General features: G+C 30.4%; 1 protein-coding gene across 7 annotated transcripts in view; it reads right to left on the reverse strand.

Moving 5' to 3' along the window:
* Positions 1 to 588: 588 nt before the first annotated feature.
* The window catches only part of LOC145252418 (molecular chaperone MKKS-like), a 45,198-nt gene continuing 22,392 nt past the window's right edge, over positions 589 to 23,394 (reverse strand). For all 7 annotated transcript variants that reach the window (XM_080111808.1, XM_080111806.1, XM_080111804.1 and 4 more), the window contains 5 exons: positions 20,216 to 20,409; positions 11,524 to 12,530; positions 6,893 to 7,071; positions 2,670 to 2,780; positions 589 to 1,178 (listed from right to left, as the gene is read on the reverse strand). In XM_080111808.1, the coding sequence (XP_079967934.1) occupies positions 708 to 1,178; positions 2,670 to 2,780; positions 6,893 to 7,071; positions 11,524 to 12,529 (1,767 nt within the window). In that variant the 5' untranslated portion in view covers position 12,530; positions 20,216 to 20,409 and the 3' untranslated portion in view covers positions 589 to 707. The remainder of the gene's footprint in view (positions 1,179 to 2,669; positions 2,781 to 6,892; positions 7,072 to 11,523; positions 12,531 to 20,215; positions 20,410 to 23,394) is intronic.

A 23,394-nucleotide genomic window follows, 5' to 3' on the forward strand; every position in this document is an offset into this window, starting at 1 on the left:
CTATTTCTTCCAATCAGAAATGTTGCAAAGTCAAATCTATAATAAAAATATTATTAAAAATGATGCAGTAGAGTAAGTCGATTTCACAATTCTTTTTTTTTTTTTAATTTATGAAAAGAAAGTTGAGGATTAATGAGTACTAACAAACTAGATTTCTAACTTAAAAATGATATTTCAGTTTCAAAGAAAATTATTTCTTTGAAACATTTTTGTATAAAACAATATCTTTGTAATTGCAAGGGCTAAAGTTCTGAATGTTTATGCATTCATTGACATTAGTCCTGGATATGTTCTGAAAATGTTTAAGTAGCAAAATATGATTATCAGTCTTTTTCCACTTTCTCATTAAACAATCTTTAAAATTAATTGAAACTCAAAAATTGGTTCAAGTTAAAAAATCTTATTTTGGAGCATCTGTACTCACTATTGACTATTGCCCAACTTTCTCTACATGGACATATTTGATATTCAAAAAGAGTTGCAAAATCAACCTACTCTGCAAAGTGAATTCTTCACCTGTTCAAGTTGAGATAATTTATAAAACTTGAGCAAAAATTTAATTTATATAAAAAACAAATAAAAATAAAATACTTTATACTCATTTTAATTAAATTGACTCAAAATATATTTTGCGAGTCTAAAAGTATTGAAAAATGCAATTTATTTGTTAGAAAAAAATAAAGGGTGTTAGAAGCAATTTTATTTTTTTAATGAACAGATTCAAAAATAAACTGGCTTGTGCCAAGTGCCATATTAGCCATTTTAACAGAAGTTTCTAAAGAATTTCTCCAAGAAACAAAACAATCCATCAACAAAGGTTTTTCAAAAACGTTGTCATTTGTTGACAAGAAAGTCCCTGCCAGTACGGAAGTATTTTCATAAACATGCAATTTTCTGTTGTCCAAAGAAATATATTCCTCTGGAAGAGAAGTAAGTTCAGTCAGTTTTGATTTTGCAGTACCACACATACAGGGTTTGGGACATGATTCCAGGTCAGAAAACTGTTTGTCCACTGTCCAGAAGTGACCAATGGAAGAGTGTGTGTAACTTTTCAACCCTGAAGAAGTCTGAATTTGGGTAGATTGCTCCAAAGAATGGCAGAAATATTCACATGCTTTCAACAATTGGTGAGAGGAACATTGCAATTCTTGACATAAAGTTTTGTGTTTAAGTTTTACCTGCAAAATAGATGAATATAATTAAAGAAAATATATTTACTTAAGTATCAATAAAGAATGATAGTGAGGGGGTGTGTGTGTCTTTTTGTGCTATCACTACTGAACTTGATGCAACATGATGGACAATTGTATGAGAAGCAGAAGGAAGGGGAGGGATTTGATTTGATGGTTTATTTTACCAGTATATCAGACCTTTTGGGTTATCCTATGCTAAAGAGATTGTTTGGTTTAATTTGTTTAATGCTTGTCAATTTTTTTTTCTATATTAGTGTGATTATTGCAATTTGATAGGTGTTAGTTGTGTGACCCTTAGAGGACTGACTTTGTCACCGCTCCTTACACTCATCTGTTGGAACATATATAGACATTCTGGAACCACCAGAAAAACACTTGAGAAATATGCTAACCTATGAACATAAAATATACCGTCTAGGAATCCCTGTATCTGATTAGTCATAATTGGAAGACCGTGGGTGAATCATAACCTCAACAGGGAACCTTGCATGCATATGAAGAAACATTATTTTCTCAAGTGAACACAGGGAATTGTAGATGGCTCAAACTTCAAATCACATATTTCCAATTTTCTGTGTAGTTTCTTTGTTAAATATGACTAATCTGTAGCAAGTCTGCTATTCACAGACATTGCAACTATGAAACCTATTAAGTATGCAATCGACTACTGCATGTTTACACAGGTTTTGTTTTCTCCTTCTAATGCATTAGAACAACTTTCATTCCCAGGCAACTCAGATTATCGCTGCTAGTTATATATATATATATATATAAATTTTTATAATTAAACATTATTTATGCCCACAGTCAAGCTGTTTTGCCTTTTGAAATCTCATTAGTGTGACTCTACAACTGATTTGTTTATTGCACTGCGTGAACCTCAGGCCTTGGGTTTTGTAACCCAACATTCATAACCATGCGGCCAACCAATCAGCAGTGTGAATGAAAAATGTAAATACTGTTTTAAATCAATACTATTTCAATTGAATCTAGAGAGTTGAATCAAGGGAGAGAATTTTTGTACTACTGCTTAAGCAAGACAATATGTATGTATGTATGTATGTATGTATGTATGTATAGGTATCTTTAAAAAAAGTAACAATATTTTATTTTGAGAGGCTACAATGAGACCTGTTTTTTTATCGAATGACAAACTAGCAATAAGGACAAACATCTCTTCCAACTGAACCCAAACAGTCCTTTTGCTTAGGGTCCCAAACTGACCTCTGCCTCTCAAGTCAACAGAGACCAAAAGTAACTTTTCGCTCATTTTATTGGAATATATATATATATATATATATATATACTATTGCCATTTGGGGTCGGCCACACAGAACCAAGTCAGAATGATTATCTGTTTGAGCACTAGACATTTTCCCATTATAGACCTACTGTCTGCAGTAAGCAAGAGTGTGCATGTTTACACAGATACAAACAAACATAAAAATGAAAGAAAAGAATGTCAAATAAACTCACCTTTTGCCTTAGAAAATTAGCTAGACAAAATTGCCAACAGCCGCCCCCAAAAAGTACTAATGGATTCCGAAGCAAATGATCAAACACAATGAGAACATTCTTGCTTAGAGCCTGTAAATAAATTCAAAAGATAAAAATATTTTGGATCATGAATGGAATAGATAATCTGATGTCTTCAACTATTAGCAAGCAAATAAATCAGTGTTCAACAAAATTAGTTTTAAATTATAAATTCAAATAAAAAATAAAATATATCATTTGTGAATTTTATGGGATAAAGAATGATTAATTGTATGGACATGATTGAGTGCTTTCAGATGAGATGTTTATAAGAACCTGAATTTACTAGAAGTGATACCAATATGATAAAACAATTTCTTTTTTAAAATGAAACCGTTTCAAATTTTTTTTTAATTTAATATTTTAAAAATAACAATGTTGTCATGGGATTTTGTGCCTTTATTGCCACATTTGCTGAGACATGAAGACGATTTCTGAAAAGTACTGGTCAAAAAAAGCTCTCATTATTTCTATAAATTATTTCTTTAAAAAGTTATGAGCTATCCAGATACAGGGAATATCTTATAAGTAGACATGTACAATTTGAAGTCATAAATAATTGTATTTTTTAAATATCCAAAATAACACAAGAATAAATCAACTGATTTATATACACTGTCATTAGTTAAAGCCATAAAACTAAGCGATTGATACAGATTGTAAAGAGTTGGTCAACTTACTAATTTTGATTTTTAATTAATTCTATATTTTTTTATTATTTATTTACAAAATAAATGTATTTTTATTATTCAAGCATGTAATATAAAATTCCAAATGCATATGTATATAAAACTTCTCATTTTTTTCGTCAATATAATCATTATCATATTTCATATTAGATATCCAGCATTATGATCGATCTCTACCATCATAATCACAAGCAAGCACTACCATGCGATACGTCTTCGTTTTTTTTTTTTTTTTTTTTACATAGGCATCACCATTTATCAAGGCCAAGAGGTCACTTGAGGATAAGGGTTAAAGAGTGTACAGTAGACAATTGGACAATATAGTAATCGTTAATAATGGAAATTCGGTAAATTTGTCACAGAATCATCTGCAAATATGCAAACACACATATTTGCAGGACAGGTTCATAGTATTCCTACACCAGTCCAAGAACTAGAAGTAGTGTTCACACCTTCATTTGATCCTCAAATTATATTTAAAAATAATCAAGTAATCAATACTTCAACTGTAGAAAACTAAGGTTATTGACTTAAAAAAAGTGTTGTCTGGAATAAAGTCTCAATTGGATGGTTTTGAAGGAATTTGCAAAAGTAGGAGAGCATTCTACAAAATCTCAAGTTCCTGTGTTTTAGCCTAAAAGTAGCCACTGGATAGATACATAGCTTAACTCTATATATAAAAGACAGATGTTGTCTATCTGCAAACTACTTGTAGACTATTAGATCTAGGAAGTAGAAATTTTAGATAAGAGATCACCTACCTATTTGGAACTGTAGAATTCAAGCAGAAGAGAGACATCATGTACGATGAACAAGTTGATGCCATTCACCATTTTGCAAGCAACAGCTGAGTTCAGATTCAATTCAAACTGTTTTAATAGATGCTCAAGATGAGCACCCTGTCCACAAAATGTGTCCCAAGGATTCTGACAAAAGTCATATTTATGGGGGGGGGGGGCATGAAACTCCTGACTGAAAATTTTGTTTTGCTTCTGATTCTAATAAGAATCAAACTAGTTGCTCTTAACACAATTATTTTTCAATTATCAACATTTATGGAAATATTTAGCATTTCAAAATCCATTATGTATTTAAGTCACAAACTCTTTTGAAACATAATCATGCAAACTCTATTTTAACAGGTTTCATCATAGCAGTACATTCTAATTCTGTTGTAGTATTTGGAGTTTGACTTTTTTCACTTTTTTGAGAAACATAAATCCAACACTACATAACAGACTTTAGTCGATATCCTTGTTTTGTGTGCCAGAGGAGTGTTGGGTGCAGTGCAAAACAATGTAACTTGTCTATTGTGAGTATACAAAAAATATAGTAACCTAAAGGTTAAGTTAGCTTGAACCACAACTTCAAGTGCTGAAGATGCTTGGGACAAGCATGCTCTATTGATGGCTCTCCCCACACCAATATCCTGAAGGTAGCAGACTGTTCTGTTGCCTAGGAGATATACTAAGTACTAGTAGTAGATGTGAACTCTGCGCACCCACAAGGGTGAAGGCAGGATGGACAAAATTTTGTGAATTGTTACCTCTGATAGCATGGTAAGCTCTCCTATCTATAGGCAAGTTGTATAGCAGCTGTCTTAGGAGTGTCATATTATATGGCAGTGAATATTGGACTCTCACTCAGTCCTCTCTTTCTGAGTACAATGACAGATACATGATCAGATGGATTTGCAATTTGAAATTTGAGCAAACTATTAGATGGGAGGATTTGCTGAAAATGCTATATTTGTCCAGTATAGAGGTTATCTTAAGGACCAATTGGTGATGCTGGTACAGCCACATAGAGTGTACATCCTTCTAGACACATCATTGTAGAAGCCTGGATATCTTGGATCATAGTAGGGTTGGTCAGCCAAGGAAAACTTGGAAACACGTGGTTAGATAAGACTGCACAGAGTAGAATTTGAAGAAAAGTTACCCCATGAATTATCATTGTGTGTTGACAAATTAACTTTATAGGAATTCTAAACTATGTTGTCAGCATTTCAAAATAACATATTACATACAATTATTGTATTTAATGAGTCTTGGAGAAAAAACAAACAAACAAACAAAAAAAAGTCAGTTCTAAAAAATCAAATCAAAAGAGATATGAGATGCCTTCAATAAATTTCCCAACTTGTTTTTGTGCAGGCATTTAAAATTGTCGTAGACTCTTGAAAATTCAGTGTTATTGCTATACATATGATGAGATGACTGACCAATTTTTATGATTTTAGGTTCAAATGAATAGCTACGGCATGAATTAGAATACACCTTACTAAAGCATGATTGTCACAGCTGGTGAATTTCAAAAATGCAATCTGGACGTGAGGACAATTTAGAAGAATAATATGCAATGAAATTCTGTTTTAAACTTGGAAAACATTCCACGAAAATGTATGGAATGCTTCAGACTGCTTTTGGATCATTTTGCATAAATCAAGCATTAGTTTTGAGTGACATAAAAGATTCAAGGAAGGCAGGGAGTCCGTGGAGGATGATGAGAGATGTGGGAGGAGTAAGGAAGTCAAAACACCAGAGTTGATTGGCGAAATAAAGAATATCATGGATAAGGACTGTCGTGTGTCTGTAGAGACAATAAGTGCACAGTTTCATGTTAGTATGGGAACTGTACACACAATTATTCACGAGGAACTGAAGACGTGGAAGATTTGCACAAAGGTTGTCTCAAGGCTGCTCAGAGAAGATCAGAAAGAAAGAAAGACATTGTCATGACAACAGGGAGATGGTCGAGCTGATCAATTCAATCCTGTAGTTGATGCTCTGGTGACCTGTGATGAAAGCTGGATTTACTGCTATGACCCAGAGGTCTCAGTGGCAGCATGCTGGCTCTTCCAGACCCAAAATGGTCAGACAGAGCAAATCCACCCAGATGATCTCTTTTTTTGACAGCAGAGATATGATCTACATGCACTGGGTTCCTACTGGGCAGACAGTCAATAAGGAATACTATGTTGAGGTTTTAAGGGAGTTCAGGAAGAAATTCTGTTTGAAGAAGTCAGCACTCTTCAAATCGAGTAAGTGGTATTTCCATCAGGACACTGCACCAAGTCCACAACTCCACCCGTATCACACACTATTTGACCAAGATGGGCATCAAGACAGTTCTTCAACCTTACTATAGTCCAAAACTTGCTCCCTGTGACTTTTAGCTATTTCCTAAGCACAAGGAAAACCTTAAAGGCTGTTGTTATGAGACAATTGAGGAAATGAAAGAGGATGTGATGAGGGTCATTGACACACTCACACAAGAGGATTCCATAGGGCCTTCCAGAAGTTGTTGGAACAGTACAAGTGCATTGCAGCTAGAGGAGATTACTTTGAAGAGGACTATAGTTTTATATGTATACTATCAATAAAAGTTCTCATACAAAAAAATCTTGAAACTTATTTAAGGCATCTTTTACATTTTAATATCACAGATAACCGATGACCAATAGTCACTCACCTTTAATTCTTCAAGTTGTTCATCGATGTAAGCCGAGAGCACTAAGGTAGCCATAACAGCAGAAGTTTGGTTCAGGTGAAGGAATACTTTCTTGCCAATGTCCATGATAGATATATTGTCCACACTACCTACTTGGTCAGCAGTGATAGGAGAAGAGAATGAGCTGATGGGATAGCTACCTGGAAAACGAAGAGGACACAACAAGACAATGGGAAGGAAGCAGATAAACAAAAGTTTAAAGATTATGTAAAAGGGTTCAATGCAGAATTATGAAGAAAAAAAAGAAACATAAATGTAGAATTTTAACCCAGGTTCATTGATTTTATTTTATTCTCTATAAATTTCAAAAACCTAATAATCACATTGGAACATAATCGAGAATTGATAAAGCTCTTATAAAATAAAAAAATGTGCAATTGTTCATGAGAAATATTAAACTGAAGATACAGTGAATAGCCTGTCAGCAGATGATTATATATGCCCTACTCTCATTTTTTAAAAATTGGTTTAAGATTGTATTATTTTCATACTATTAAATACAATTTATCTCAAATCAGAGAGGACATTTATGTTTTATAAATGCTGGTAAATTGAACGAGAATTTACAAGATAGTGATTGTAAAACTAATGTAGCGATACATTATTATATGTATTATTAAAACATTAGAAAGAATATATGTTATTAAATAACATTTATTCTTTCTATTGTTTTATGGGCAGAAGGGGAGTTGTTTTTTAATTACAAAATTTGGGGTCTTAAATTTCTTATAGTAAATAATGATTCTAATCTTATTACTATCAATTGGGGATATGTATCAGTGTACAATAATTTTATGGCTTTTTCTTTTAAACCTTAGTTGCGTGTGATTGCGATAATACAGGTTAATATTGTTAACATCTCTCTTGTATCTATCCTGGTTCATTCTTTTGATGTCTAACTAGCATTATGTGTAGGTTGCTGCTTTTTGAAAAATTTCTTCTCTCCAGCTTTTTTCATTGATTTGTTTTTATCACTGGAAGATGATTCAACGAAGATTCAAAAATATGTGTGATACATATTGAACATATATTCAGGTTTTTGATTTTGACATAAAAATGATTAGAAAAACTGAAAAAATAAAGAAAGCATAATCAAGCTAATGAATTTTGTTATGCTTAACAATGTTTGCATAAATGGAAGAATGTTACTAAATACATAAAATTCAAACATATATACACCGTAGCAGGATGCATGTCTCAGCATTACCTAAGGGATTACTATGTGTGGATGAAAGAGAGGGAAGGTTAAATTTTTTTGTGTGTTCAGAAATTTACACTCATGACATAAGCAATTTGGAATTTCCAAAGAAAGCCAAATCAAGTTCTGCTGCTTCTACACAATACAAACTGAACTAAATCAACTTTGTAAACTAAAACTTGAGTAGTGTAAAATATTTTAAAAAAATCCTATTTGTATTGTGTAAATTGTTTGGTTAACATTTGTTATTATCACTTTTACTTAGCCGCACATGTGTATTTTCCATCAGGGTCGATTATCTCCTATATAATAAAATGGCTGCAGAAATTTCCCTCTGGACCAAAGTATTGTAGGTTTGCAACAACAGATACTACATACAAATTCAATACATCTAGCCTAATAGCCATTATCTTATGTAGCTTTTGAACACTATTTTAGACTAATTCAGTCGGGATATTGAAATGCTACATTGTATCTAATGAACAACATATCACAATTAGAACATCTTTAGAGTAAGGAGTCCCTATTTTTCTCTTTAAATATTTAGTCCTATTACAGCTACTTGTTGTCACCAGCACCAATTCTATATGTACCACGAATACTGTGATTACACCTACCATAACTGGCTCATAGATACATAGACATAATCTTTACAATATCAGATTCGGAAATAATAAAGTCTTCTTCTCCAAATTTCATCCATTCTGATTGGCCATACTCTGATAATTCTCATATACCAGAATCCAGTTATTCGCTTTGTAAACAAACGCTACTAACATTAAAATATGGCATTACTAACAGATATATTTTAGGGCATGGATTCAAGTTCATTTAATGCAAAGATGGAACAATAAAAGAGAGAGAAAATCATTAAACGAAATTACAATAACCCATTTACTGGTTTACTATTACAAATTTTATAATAGGATATCCACTATAATATTCTCATTCATCTTTTCTTAAACACAGAAAAAACAACGCCGACTTCTTAGTCGACGACGCCTTCGTCAATATCAACAAATCCAAGTTCTTTTACCATGAGACAAACTGAATGTACATTGGTGACTATGCATTTCATATGTATTTATATATTGAATAGTTTACCTCCCAAATATATGCAACTTTTATTTGGAGATTTTTCCTAAACACATAAATACAAACAATGCCAATGTCGACACCTTCATCAAAACATCAACAAATCTGAGTTCTTTTACCATAAAACACAGTGTGTACACTGGTGATGTTTAAAAACTACATTTCATATGTGTTTATACATCGAGGCATTTAGCTTGCAAGTTTTATATTAACACTTTTGCTAAAAACATAAAAAAAGACAACCTCTTTGTCAAAACATCAACAAAACTGAGTTCTTATACCATTAAACACACTGCGTGTACATTGGTGATGTTCCTATTTACTTGTTTCCCTATTGAAATAGAGTAAAACATAAGGTCGGTTTTTAATGTGGGGAAAATCCAGCTCCCCCAAAAGGGCCCCTTTGGATAGGAACAAAAAAAAAAATATTGTCTCAGTCATGAAGGATTTCTTCTTCACTGACTGAGAACAGAAAAGGTAACATGTAGCATCAGAACAGATACTACACTGATCTTGGTCCGCTGTGATTTTTCAAAATGACACATTTCATATGTATTTATATATTGAAGAGTTTAACTCCAAAATACTTGCGACTTTAAATTTTTCCTAAATATAAAATAACAAATATGTGTTTTTATTTATGCTGAAATAAAAATAAATCCAGAAATTTATTGAACAAAATAAAATGAACTTATTTTTTGCCAACAATTTTAATTACACTAAATATTTCTTATAATAAAATTCAGTAATTTCTTTTAACAGAACAAATCATTAGAAAATACACTCGATTATTTGGAAGCTAAATTCTACAATATATAAATATATATGAAATGTGTCGGTACTTCACCACAGTACATTCATTTTGTCCATGGGTGCCAGTGCCCACTATTATACTGGGCCGGCAGTGGCTCCCACTAACAACCATGTTTTTTTTTAAAACAGGTGGGGTGGAGGCATTCTTCCACTGTGCACGGGTCCTGCTAGTTTTTTATAAAGTTGTAGCTAATTTTGGAATTTAAAAAAGCACATTCTCCCTAAAAAAAAAAAAAAAAAAAATTAAAATTTTTAGAGTGGATCTTTTTATGTCAAATTTATATGTGAAACTAATCTCTCAGACACACTCTTTCTTTTTTATCTACAAAGATTTTTAAGGATATTCACATGTAATCATCTAATAAAAAAAGAAGAATCTTTTTTTTTTTTCAATTGCTAGCTAGAAAGTCATTTCTGATTAGAATTAAAGTCTGAAAGTTGAGTGTATTTATAAAACAGTATTTCTCAAATGAGCTATTTTATAAAAGAACTACAAACTGCATTAACCTCAATTTTAAGGAAGAAACTTTTTCGTTTTCATTTAAATAAAATAACCTACCTGTAAATGTAATTCATAAAATTCACTTGTTTATAGCTAACAGCTGCTACTACTACTATTACAGTTGTATCGCCAAAACTGAAACATTTTTTCAGATAGGGTAATTGAAAATTGCTACTATAAAAAGATAAAACAACCTACAATTATAATTTTAATGCATGAAAGGGATAAAAGTCCATTTATCTGTTGAGGTACAGCATATATATTTCTTAAAATGTCCATGACTTATGTTGAAGGATTCCTTTTAGTGTACCAAAAGTAGATCATTGTATTTTGTACCCCCACCAGGATTAAGAGCTTTATCTCTCCTAATTATTTTCTAAATTTCATAAAATTCTGTAAAGAAGAGTGATAATAAATGTTTGAAAAGAATCTCTGTTCTTCACAAAAGTTGATAAAATGTCCTTTTAGCAGTGCTGACATTTTTATCACTTTACTTGCATATATATATAATATAGATAACTACTTGTGTTCAGTTAATCGCATACAATGAATTGTTTATAATCACTATTGATTCAGAATAAAATAATCCTGAAAACACTGATATGTTGTAAAAACAGACAAACTAAATGAATTAAACTTAAAATACATTATGATATAAATTCATTGAGATATATATATATATATATATATATATATATATATATATATACATATCTAACAATAATCAAAGTTTTAAAGAGAGATATAAAAACCTAGCCTATAAAAGATTAAAAGAAGTTTTGTAGAAGCAGAAAATATAGATTTTATTTTGTTGTGGATGGTTTGCGTCATTACCAGAAATGAACTTGAAATTTAATTATTAAATAAAAAGGTTCAAATATCACATCATTTTTATAAGAAGCAAGAATATCTTTATCAACTATTCAAAACTGCAGTGATTAGTATTTTTCACATTGACTAGAAGATAATGAATATGAAAATTACCTGTTAACATAAGAACCCGTGAGCAATGTTCCAAGCCCAAACGGTCAATAGCTAGAATATCTTTGTCTCTTAGCAGTTCCTTGATGCGAGGATGGATAACTTTTTGGCAGAAAACAATTTTAATGTCCAACATGCTCATTTGCCTACAATAATCTTCAACATATATGAGAAATGATTCTTCCAAACTTTCCAAGCTGCTTTCTTCAAAGATGATGTCCAAGAAATCGTCAGAATCACCAGCCATAGAAATATTCACAATGACAGTCTTAAAAACAGACACTGGTTTGTTCCTTGAATTCTGTTTGCAGAGCCAGTCTTTTACCTCGGACAAGTTATTCAATTCTAACAAGAGGCCTTGACAACAGAAAGATTGGTTGGAACTTTGACCATGTATTCCTAAAATGTGTATGCCTTCATCTACGGTCCACATCTGACTTTGTCTGGAATGTACAATTGGTAATTTGATTATGAAAACTTTAAGTAATAGCTGGGCGATCAAATGAGCTTCGTCTTGAGCTAATCCACAAAGAGGTTTTGCTAAAAGCATTCCACGAGCTATACAAGTCCATGACTCAACATCCGAGATTTCTACCATCATTTTACATGGGAAATCAGGAGACTGCAAAGAGTCCAATAAAAGGCAAAGTAAAGTCGCATTTGATTTCATAAGAAACTGTCGGTCAATTTGGGTCCGTAATCCGTTAAGTAGAAGGTTCAAAGTTAAATTTGCAGTAAAAAGGCCAGCATCACCGTAACTGCAAACCTGTTGGTGGGCAGCTGTAAGTATCAGTTTCATAAGAGGATTAGTAGGGGTCAAAGTGTTCAGCAGTCGACTGGAAAGGGTAGTGAGGGAGAGATGACCTCCACAAGCATTGCCAAGAATTTTGATCCCACCATGAGGACCTATTGTCATTGCAATCAAGTCTGAAAGGACTTGTAAGGATTCAGCTGTGTGTTTGTCAGTGAGCTTTCTACATTGAATTTGCAGCTTTTCCAGGGACGCCATTCTACAAATAAAAGATGTAAATTCTGGAACCATGTAAATGAATATAAGGGAAAAATATTTTAAAAAGAATTTGAGATTGCAATCATTGATTGAAGATCACTAAAGATTGAGAAAATACAAGTTACTAGTTTCTCCTTCACATTAATATAGTTTATTTATAGAAAAATAGACTTCAATTCTAAATATTAGATTTTATTTAAGGACACATATAAAAACATATTTAGCAGGAAGTTCCATCCCATTGTAGACTCTCTAGTTAATTTTGACGTGTGTGGTTCAAACAACTTACAATTTTGACTCATTGATGGATTTTATGTTTTTGATGACATTTCATTATCATCAGATGACATTTCAGTCCAGTGTTATTAACCATTTTAAATGTATTTTATCAATTTAGAATTACTCACATTTTTTTTTATTAATTTATTTCATATTTCAAATTATATTTTAATGTAATGTGAAAATTTGTTTTCCTTGTAGAAGTTGATTTTTTACAATATAACAATTTATTTAGTATTATTAATAATAATGCTATTGTCGCAGTTGGTCTATTATAGTAGATCAACACCCTTAGCTAAATCTCCCCTCTGTAAAAAAAAAAAAAGAAAAAAAAAAAGGAGATTCCACAGTGAAAAAAAAAAATATTTAGAATTTAGAGCGAGTATCAGAAAATTTTTACAAAGCAACAAATTCAGAAATTTAAAAAGAATCCAAATTAGAATTGTATTGGGCTTGGGAGAAAATTTTGTAATCATCCCATCACTAGTGAGCACCTGTGGAGATTGCACACTTGCTTTTTTTTCATTAAAATTCAACTTTTTGAAAGGATCAAGGTGAATAAAATCTTGGGTCTTTGGACGATAGTATAATCAATATGTTATAAAATAATTATTTTATATTGGTTCCTAACATGATAGAAATATGCTCAATATCAAGAATAACGCATTATTATAGGAAAAAATGAAATAATTATTTTATATTGGTTCCTAACATGATAGAAATATGCTCAATATCAAGAATAACGCATTATTATAGGAAAAAATAAAATAATTATTTTATATTGGTTCCTAACATGATAGAAATATGCTCAATATCAAGAATAACGCATTATTATAGGAAAAAATGAAATAATTATTTTATATTGGTTCCTAACATGATAGAAATATGCTCAATATCAAGAATAACGCATTATTATAGGAAAAAATAAAATAATTATTTTATATTGGTTCCTAACATGATAGAAATCTGCTCAATATCAAGAATAACGCATTATTATAGGAAAAAATGAAATAATTATTTTATATTGGTTCCTAACATGATAGAAATATGCTCAATATCAAGAATAACGCATTATTATAGGAAAAAATAAAATAATTATTTTATATTGGTTCCTAACATGATAGAAATATGCTCAATATCAAGAATAACGCATTATTATAGGAAAAAATGAAATAATTATTTTATATTGGTTCCTAACATGATAGAAATATGCTCAATATCAAGAATAACGCATTATTATAGGAAAAAATAAAATAATTATTTTATATTGGTTCCTAACATGATAGAAATATGCTCAATATCAAGAATAACGCATTATTATAGGAAAAAATGAAATAATTATTTTATATTGGTTCCTAACATAATAGAAATATGCTCAATATCAAGAATAACGCATTATTATAGGAAAAAATAAAATAATTATTTTATATTGGTTCCTAACATGATAGAAATATGCTCAATATCAAGAATAACGCATTATTATAGGAAAAAATAAAATAATTATTTTATATTGGTTCCTAACATGATAGAAATATGCTCAATATCAAGAATAACGCATTATTATAGGAAAAAATGAAATAATTATTTTATATTGGTTCCTAACATGATAGAAATATGCTCAATATCAAGAATAACGCATTATTATAGGAAAAAATGAAATAATTATTTTATATTGGTTCCTAACATGATAGAAATATGCTCAATATCAAGAATAACGCATTATTATAGGAAAAAATAAAATAATTATTTTATATTGGTTCCTAACATGATAGAAATATGCTCAATATCAAGAATAACGCATTATTATAGGAAAAAATGAAATAATTATTTTATATTGGTTCCTAACATGATAGAAATATGCTCAATATCAAGAATAACGCATTATTATAGGAAAAAATAAAATAATTATTTTATATTGGTTCCTAACATGATAGAAATATGCTCAATATCAAGAATAACGCATTATTATAGGAAAAAATGAAATAATTATTTTATATTGGTTCCTAACATGATAGAAATATGCTCAATATCAAGAATAACGCATTATTATAGGAAAAAATGAAATAATTATTTTATATTGGTTCCTAACATGATAGAAATATGCTCAATATCAAGAATAACGCATTATTATAGGAAAAAATAAAATAATTATTTTATATTGGTTCCTAACATGATAGAAATATGCTCAATATCAAGAATAACGCATTATTATAGGAAAAAATAAAATAATTATTTTATATTGGTTCCTAACACGATAGAAATATGCTCAATATCAAGAATAACGCATTATTATAGGAAAAAATGAAATAATTATTTTATATTGGTTCCTAACATGATAGAAATATGCTCAATATCAAGAATAACGCATTATTATAGGAAAAAATGAAATAATTATTTTATATTGGTTCCTAACATGATAGAAATATGCTCAATATCAAGAATAACGCATTATTATAGGAAAAAATAAAATAATTATTTTATATTGGTTCCTAACATGATAGAAATATGCTCAATATCAAGAATAACGCATTATTATAGGAAAAAATGAAATAATTATTTTATATTGGTTCCTAACATGATAGAAATATGCTCAATATCAAGAATAACGCATTATTATAGGAAAAAATGAAATAATTATTTTATATTGGTTCCTAACATGATAGAAATATGCTCAATATCAAGAATAACGCATTATTATAGGAAAAAATGAAATAATTATTTTATATTGGTTCCTAACATGATAGAAATATGCTCAATATCAAGAATAACGCATTATTATAGGAAAAAATGAAATAATTATTTTATATTGGTTCCTAACATGATAGAAATATGCTCAATATCAAGAATAACGCATTATTATAGGAAAAAATGAAATAATTATTTTATATTGGTTCCTAACATGATAGAAATATGCTCAATATCAAGAATAACGCATTATTATAGGAAAAAATAAAATAATTATTTTATATTGGTTCCTAACATGATAGAAATATGCTCAATATCAAGAATAACGCATTATTATAGGAAAAAATGAAATAATTATTTTATATTGGTTCCTAACATGATAGAAATATGCTCAATATCAAGAATAACGCATTATTATAGGAAAAAATAAAATAATTATTTTATATTGGTTCCTAACATGATAGAAATATGCTCAATATCAAGAATAACGCATTATTATAGGAAAAAATGAAATAATTATTTTATATTGGTTCCTAACATGATAGAAATATGCTCAATATCAAGAATAACGCATTATTATAGGAAAAAATAAAATAATTATTTTATATTGGTTCCTAACATGATAGAAATATGCTCAATATCAAGAATAACGCATTATTATAGGAAAAAATGAAATAATTATTTTATATTGGTTCCTAACATGATAGAAATATGCTCAATATCAAGAATAACGCATTATTATAGGAAAAAATAAAATAATTATTTTATATTGGTTCCTAACATGATAGAAATATGCTCAATATCAAGAATAACGCATTATTATAGGAAAAAATGAAATAATTATTTTATATTGGTTCCTAACATGATAGAAATATGCTCAATATCAAGAATAACGCATTATTATAGGAAAAAATAAAATAATTATTTTATATTGGTTCCTAACATGATAGAAATATGCTCAATATCAAGAATAACGCATTATTATAGGAAAAAATGAAATAATTATTTTATATTGGTTCCTAACATGATAGAAATATGCTCAATATCAAGAATAACGCATTATTATAGGAAAAAATGAAATAATAAAAAAAAAGTTACATACTTACATAAGTTTATTATAATCAACAAAATAAATTATGAAAAAGTCTTTTAATCCATGGATTTTCAAAGAAATAGATTTTTGGTCATAATCAGCTAACATACTTCCTAATTTCTGGCATAGCACTACTGGAAGCGGTGACGAGGCAAACCATTTCCTTCATTTTTACTTTCATACCTATATCTATCTCCCCTGTGCATGTACTCTTTTATTATGATTCTCTTTTCTTTTTCATTTTTATAATTTCATAAACATATTTATTATATAAATTCAAATAAAAAAGCTTTAATTTTTAAAATTAAAAAAAAAACAAAAAAAAACTTATTTTTGTCACTACATAAAAATATTTGATAAAAATTCAAATAAAATAAACACTTATGTTTTTGATTGTTATTAAAAGTGTAAATAAAGACTAATTGTGTTATTATTACCTGCATTAATGTTTTCTGTTGTAAATATCTATGGATTTTTTGTAAACGACTGTGATTTTTCATTTTTAATATTCTGTAGGTGGTAAAGGTGATACAGCCGACCTCAGAATTGATGATGTGGACAAAATTGGGTTTCCACGAAACTGTTTTGTTATTTGGAGTTTTATTATTGGTGAGATGAGACTTTGTGAATACTTATAAGAATTTTTTTTATTTTTTATATAATTAATGTTACTCGAATCGGTATTGGCAGGATTTTCTTGTTCTTGATATGCATTTTTTTTTTTTTTTTTGCAGAATGGAGGAGGAGTGAATCTTTGCCTTGTGGGGTTTATTGAAATAATGAAAAATTTTAAAAGTAGGAACATGGTGTTAATTAAGTAATAATGATAGTAATAATAATAATAATAATAAAATTGGGAAAAGGAGAAAGAAATAAGATTTAAGCAGTGTAAGAAATAAAAAAAAATAAAAGACACACTACTGGGTTGAATAAAGGGTCAACTAGTTCTTAAGTTTTGGAAGAGTTAAAGGTTCAGTTAATATTTATTCTAATTTTTGAAATGGTTGTAGAATTTTTTTGTGTCTTTTTTTGTGGGATTTTTCTCTAGATGCGTAGTCATTATTAGGTATATACATTAGAATTGAAATGATTTAGGAAAAAATAAGATGATACTGGAAATGGTTGGCTTAGAATAAATTAGAATTTTAGGAGTGCGACAAAAATAAAAATTACGTAAACGGGTATTTTGAGAGTTTCCAGATGTGATAAGCCGAAAGAAAGAAATTTTTTTTTGACAATTGTGTTTTTTTTATGATGCCCATAACATATTTCTCAAGACGAGTAACTTGGTAGGGAGATGATAAGCACTAGAGGTACCCCTAATTAGAAAAATACAGATGGGAACCTGTGATATTGTGTGCTTTTAAAGCATGCCGCATGTAATGGTTTCGAGCAGAGGATAAGTCTCGGCACAATAATTAAAAAGCAGGTGTTGGAAGGATACGAGAATCCTTATGAAAAAAAGGGCTATGAGTCCAAAGGCTAATCACATATAATAATGCAGTGAGAGAAAAGAAAAATATACCGTAAGTACGTAGGAAGATATGACCTTGTATTTTTTTTTAGAGACACATGAATGTGGGATATCTCTGCTGGATCTTGGAAGTTCTGATGAGAGTAAAGAAAAATCACAAAAATCAGGCTATAGCTAGAAATTAGGCGCAAATAGGAATCATGGCGCAAAGTTGGGAGTTAATTAGTTAAAGGTGATATTCTCTAAATCTTTGTCAAAATTTCCAAAGTCCAAGCAAGGAAATCCAAGTGAATCAGTGTGATAAAAAAAAAAAGGTATATCTTATAATTTGGAAGCCAACCACGAAGATTAATTATGAGCTTTGAGATGTCCCGGAAAGATAAGATACTTAATAGAACAACCGGGCAAATGATACGATCAGGGCACTTTTGGGACGAAACGAGTCGTTAATTTCGAAAGAGGTAAAGTGAGACCTCTAGTTTACGGCATAAGGGTGGCTGGATAAAGCAGCTGACGTGGATCAGGGAAGGAATACCCTACACCCAAAAAGTAAATGCCAAGAGGATCAGATCTAATAAAAATAAAATAAAATAAATAACAATAATTGTGAAGTCAGTTCGAAAGGCTGACTAAAGGAGTTCTTTTTTTAGCCTGATCTTCCTTAGCCAAGTGGTTGTGTAGATATAGAAAAAAAAGTACTAGAATTTAAAAATGCGTACATTTTTTGAAAATAAGGATAGATGGAATGTTAGAGAATGGATCAAAAGAGAGAGAGGGAGGTGTGTAAAGTATATCGTAGACATGTTGACCGGAAGTCAAGATCAGCTGATCGGATTGCGTGTGAGTCAAGTGATCAGGTTAGCTGAATTGTAGAGATTTGGTTTGGGCGTAGAACGCGACGGATGGCTTGACAGATGTCTCCTCCTCTTTACTGGGGGGGGGGAGGGGGGAGTGACGCTGACGTGTGTAGAAATAAGACCTAGAAGAAGAAACCACACAGGCTAGATTCACTTTCCATCTTCTGCGAGACATCTGGAAAGTGAAATAAACTATAAAACCAATTCATCGTGTTGGAGTGAATGAATATTCGTCTAAAACAAGTACCAGTCTCCCCTCCAAGACGAGAGATTTTCAGATGGACCAACATCCAAGAAGCAGAAGGTATTCTGAAAATGCATGTACCATACACACACAACGGTATATGAACAAATAGACAGAACGAGACGATTACACATGACATTAAGGCTGATAAGATAATCACACACGATTCCCTTTATGATACAACAAATATATAATATACATCATCTCTTCTAATCCCTTATTAGAGATAACAACGCAACAATTATACTTTTCAATAATGTCCTTTACTTATATTTTATTTCAATAAATTGCTTCACAGTAGAAATACTGAAGAACAATAAAAGTGAAGGAACTGATTTGCCTTGTCACCGCTTCCAGTAGCGCTATGTTGAATATTAGGAAATTTGTTGACTATAACCAGATTTTTTTGTGAAGAGGAGAAAAAGCAATCAATTACTAATTATTGGTAAATATTAATTTGAAAACATTACAGGACAATTATACATAAATTTTAATTGAGTTTAAATATATTGCTGCTGAAATTTGCATTTCTGTATCATTTTCATATGTTATTTATTGTTTCCATTATGATTATTTTCCAATTTATCACAAGATGACTTTACATTTGTAAGGATTTTTTTATTTTTTTAAAGCCTGTTTTTTAGTTGTACATTGTGACAAAGTGAAATTTTGGATACCTAATTACAGATGCAAAATAAAACAAATTTGATAAGTTCTGTTGTTTCTTAATTTATTTACATTCAAACAAAATAAAAAAAAAAACAAGGAAGCCAAAAACAAGATCATTTCAGGGTTTTTTTTTTTTATTCACAAGTTGCTAAAATTTTACAGTTTTAATAAATTTTGACTATTAATGGTTTTTAATGATTTTTGATTAGGAGGGAAGAACAAAAATTAAATTGCAACATTTTGTGTGTGACTTAATGGATCAGACGATTACTAAAGCAAATTTGTTATCTAAGTGTAAAACTTCAGCCCCATCTTTAATTTTAACATCAGGATAAATGAAAGCTTGCATATTTGTTATACGAGCAATTTTCTTTGCAAGTATTACCTGGTTGGAAATGGAGTAAGAGTTCTAGAGTTTTTTCCTTTCAGCCTGAGTCATTACAGGAGGAGATACAAAAGGATAGGTGGCCAAGTACATAGCGCCAGTGATTATAATCAAAGAGGCAAACTTATTTCGGCCTGTCCAGGTGGCAGCAGACTTCAACAGATCTCGCAGACCCATGATTCAAAAATCCAAATCTGAATATTAAAAATGAAAAAAAAATGTTAAATGCTGGATTTTACTATTTTCAAGTAGATTATTTAAGCCATAGATTACAATTGCAATACCACACCATTTTTTTCTTTAGATCGAATAAACTCAAATCAAGCATTATTGAAAAGAGCATAAAAGAACATTAATATCTTTTCCTTTTTTTTATGACCATTCAAAGTATCAAAAAATGTGTGATCCACTGGACATTTTGCCTTAAGTCAGTCCTATTCAAATGCATATAAGCTTGTGACTGAAAATGGTAGGAAATTTGCATAATTTACAGACTAACCCATCTTTAAAAAACTGTATCTTCAGATTTTTTAAAGATATGAAATTTTGAACATTATCATAATACCATGAAGGTTCAGTTATTTACGAACATCTCACTTGGTAACTTGCATACTAATTAGCATATTTCAGTTTCATTTTAACAGCTTTAAGTAGAAACATCAGAAAAACAGCTAAGAAAAATGGTAAGTAAGGCTTTATCATGATAAGAAATATTCTGATGGATATTATGATTTGCCATTATAATATCATGAAAACTCCAAGATGGTGACCAGGAAATCTAAGATGGCAGCATGACATGATTCAAAGAAATTATTAACAAATACTTTGTAACATATCAAATTAGAGGAAGTTTTTTACAGATCAGAATTGTTTTCAAGTACATTAAACTAATAAGCATACTAATTAGCAGAATTAAGTTTAATTTTAACGGCTTCAAGTAGAAGCATCATAAAAAGCAGTTTAAAAAATGACAAGTAAGACTTTATCATCATGCGAAATGTTATTCTGATGGACTTTATCATGTCATCATTACACTAAAAAATCCAAAATGGCAACCAGAAAATCCAAGATGGCAACCACAACATGTTTCAAAAAAATTAACAAAATATGGCTTATAGCATATCAAATGAAAGGAAATTTTGTAAAGATTTCAATTATGTTTTCAAGTTCATTAAACTAATTAGGATAATTAAATTTCATTTTTAACAGCTCCAAGTTACCATGAGAATTATCGGGTGAGTTTCTACCAGTATTTTGTATTATTTTTAAGTCATTGTTGAGACTTCAAAAGACATCGCAGCCTTTTTATTGTTCTCATGTACCGCTTGACACTGCTTGTTTTTTGAACAGAATAAACATTTACAACACCAAAAATTTATCATGGTAGGTAGAAGAGTAACCTGCCTTTGGTAACATTTATTTGTTATGTATTTGTTTTTTGGCCACTTTCCCATACCTCTATCGACTGTAAAACAAACCTAATAAAAGTTATTATTTAACTTAACTGGATAAGTGGTTTGTGTGTTTTAAACTCATTTAAAAGCATGGTCGTTGTCAGTCATTTTTTTTCAAAGAATTTATTTATTTTTAATATTCTTTTTCTTTCCATAATTAAAAATTTATGTTTTCTACATAATAGCAAAAATAAAATGAATACTCATAAGTTAGTTGATGAACGTTTTATTAACAGATTTTTTGTGCGTCTTGGTACACAAAAAGTCTCATGTTTATATGCATTCGCCGCTACTTCTATCAACTAGTGCATAAAAAGTTATTTAATTCTTTTCAAATTTTAGGACAAAAATTAATATATTCACTATTAAATAGTATTTGAATACAGTTTTTATCTTTACTTATCTTTGTACTACAAAGCGTCAACTTTGAGATAGTCTAACTTTTGACTGGAAAGACATACATATGTTTGAATTCCATAGCAAAGACCTTCTTTTCCCTGATGAATTAAAACAAGTAGAAACTTTGTTAACGGGTACAACTTCCACTTCGAGTATTTATGTGAATACACTCCAACCGCTTATTTACAAAAAGTGATCTACTTCCAGCGGGTATGCTATGCTGACAGGTTTCGTTGTTAATAATCGGATTTCAATAGCGATTTCTTCGAATATACAAATCACAACAAAAATATTAAAATACAATTTTAAAGTAAATTTCATTGTAAATCCAGTTATATAAGTTTTATTTTGATGGAATAGGGAGAAATGTACTTATTACTGATTTAAAGACAGTGTCAAATTAAGTAGCAGTGTGTGTCTTGCCCAGTACTGAATGTTATGTCTGGTATTGCTAAGTCAAAGAGTGTGTGTGTGTGTGTATGTTTTTTTTATATATTTCAAATAGCTTGATATTGTAAGACTAGAGCTGTAACAAAAATATTTTAATAGCATATAAACCACATCAAATGTAAAGGAAAAATGTTTTTATTTTTATTTTTTTTAATTTGCATACAACTATTTTGGTCTACCACCAAGATATATGTAATGTTCAAAATGTAAAAAATACCCCTCCAGACTGAGAAAAAAAAACAGTATTGTATTTTGCATTCATTTTATATTTTGCTTCATCATAAAGGTAGGGTTGTTTATTTCTACCCATACTCTAAAATCATGGGACTTCGTACCATGATTTGAGAGTATGGGTATAAATAACCAACCCTATTGTGGAACAAAAAATGCTTCATATACGAGGGACATGCAATAAATAATGCCCCTGACCCACTTCCCATAGCAGTAGAGCAACGAAACTTGGCACAGTTATTAGTCTTTCTCTACATAAGAACCACCCAGAGTTATGCATTTCTCCCATCGTTTGATGCAGCTCTGGAGACTGTTTTTGTAAAACACCCTAGGTTGGTCCTCCAACCAAGTGGTGACTTCAGAAATCAAGGCTGCATCATCTGGGAAACGCTTTCCTTTCAAAAACAACTTCATGGCTGGGAAGAGGTGAAAGTCAGAGGGTACAAGGTCAGGAGAGTAAGGAGGATGGAGGAAGATTTCACAACCACACACCCGTGCTTCTGATCTGGCGACAAGAGGAGGATACATTTGCTGATCTTGCCCCACCTCTTGATTTTGATAGCTTCCCTTAATTTCCTCAAAAGTGAAGCATAACAGGCTCCTGTAATTGTGGTACCAGGAAATCTGTCATCACTACTCCGTCCT

This window comes from Euprymna scolopes, chromosome 29 (genome assembly GCF_053919585.1).
Source record: "Euprymna scolopes isolate OS-2025 chromosome 29, ASM5391958v1, whole genome shotgun sequence".
In the NCBI taxonomy this organism is placed as follows: Eukaryota; Metazoa; Mollusca; class Cephalopoda; order Sepiida; family Sepiolidae; genus Euprymna; species Euprymna scolopes.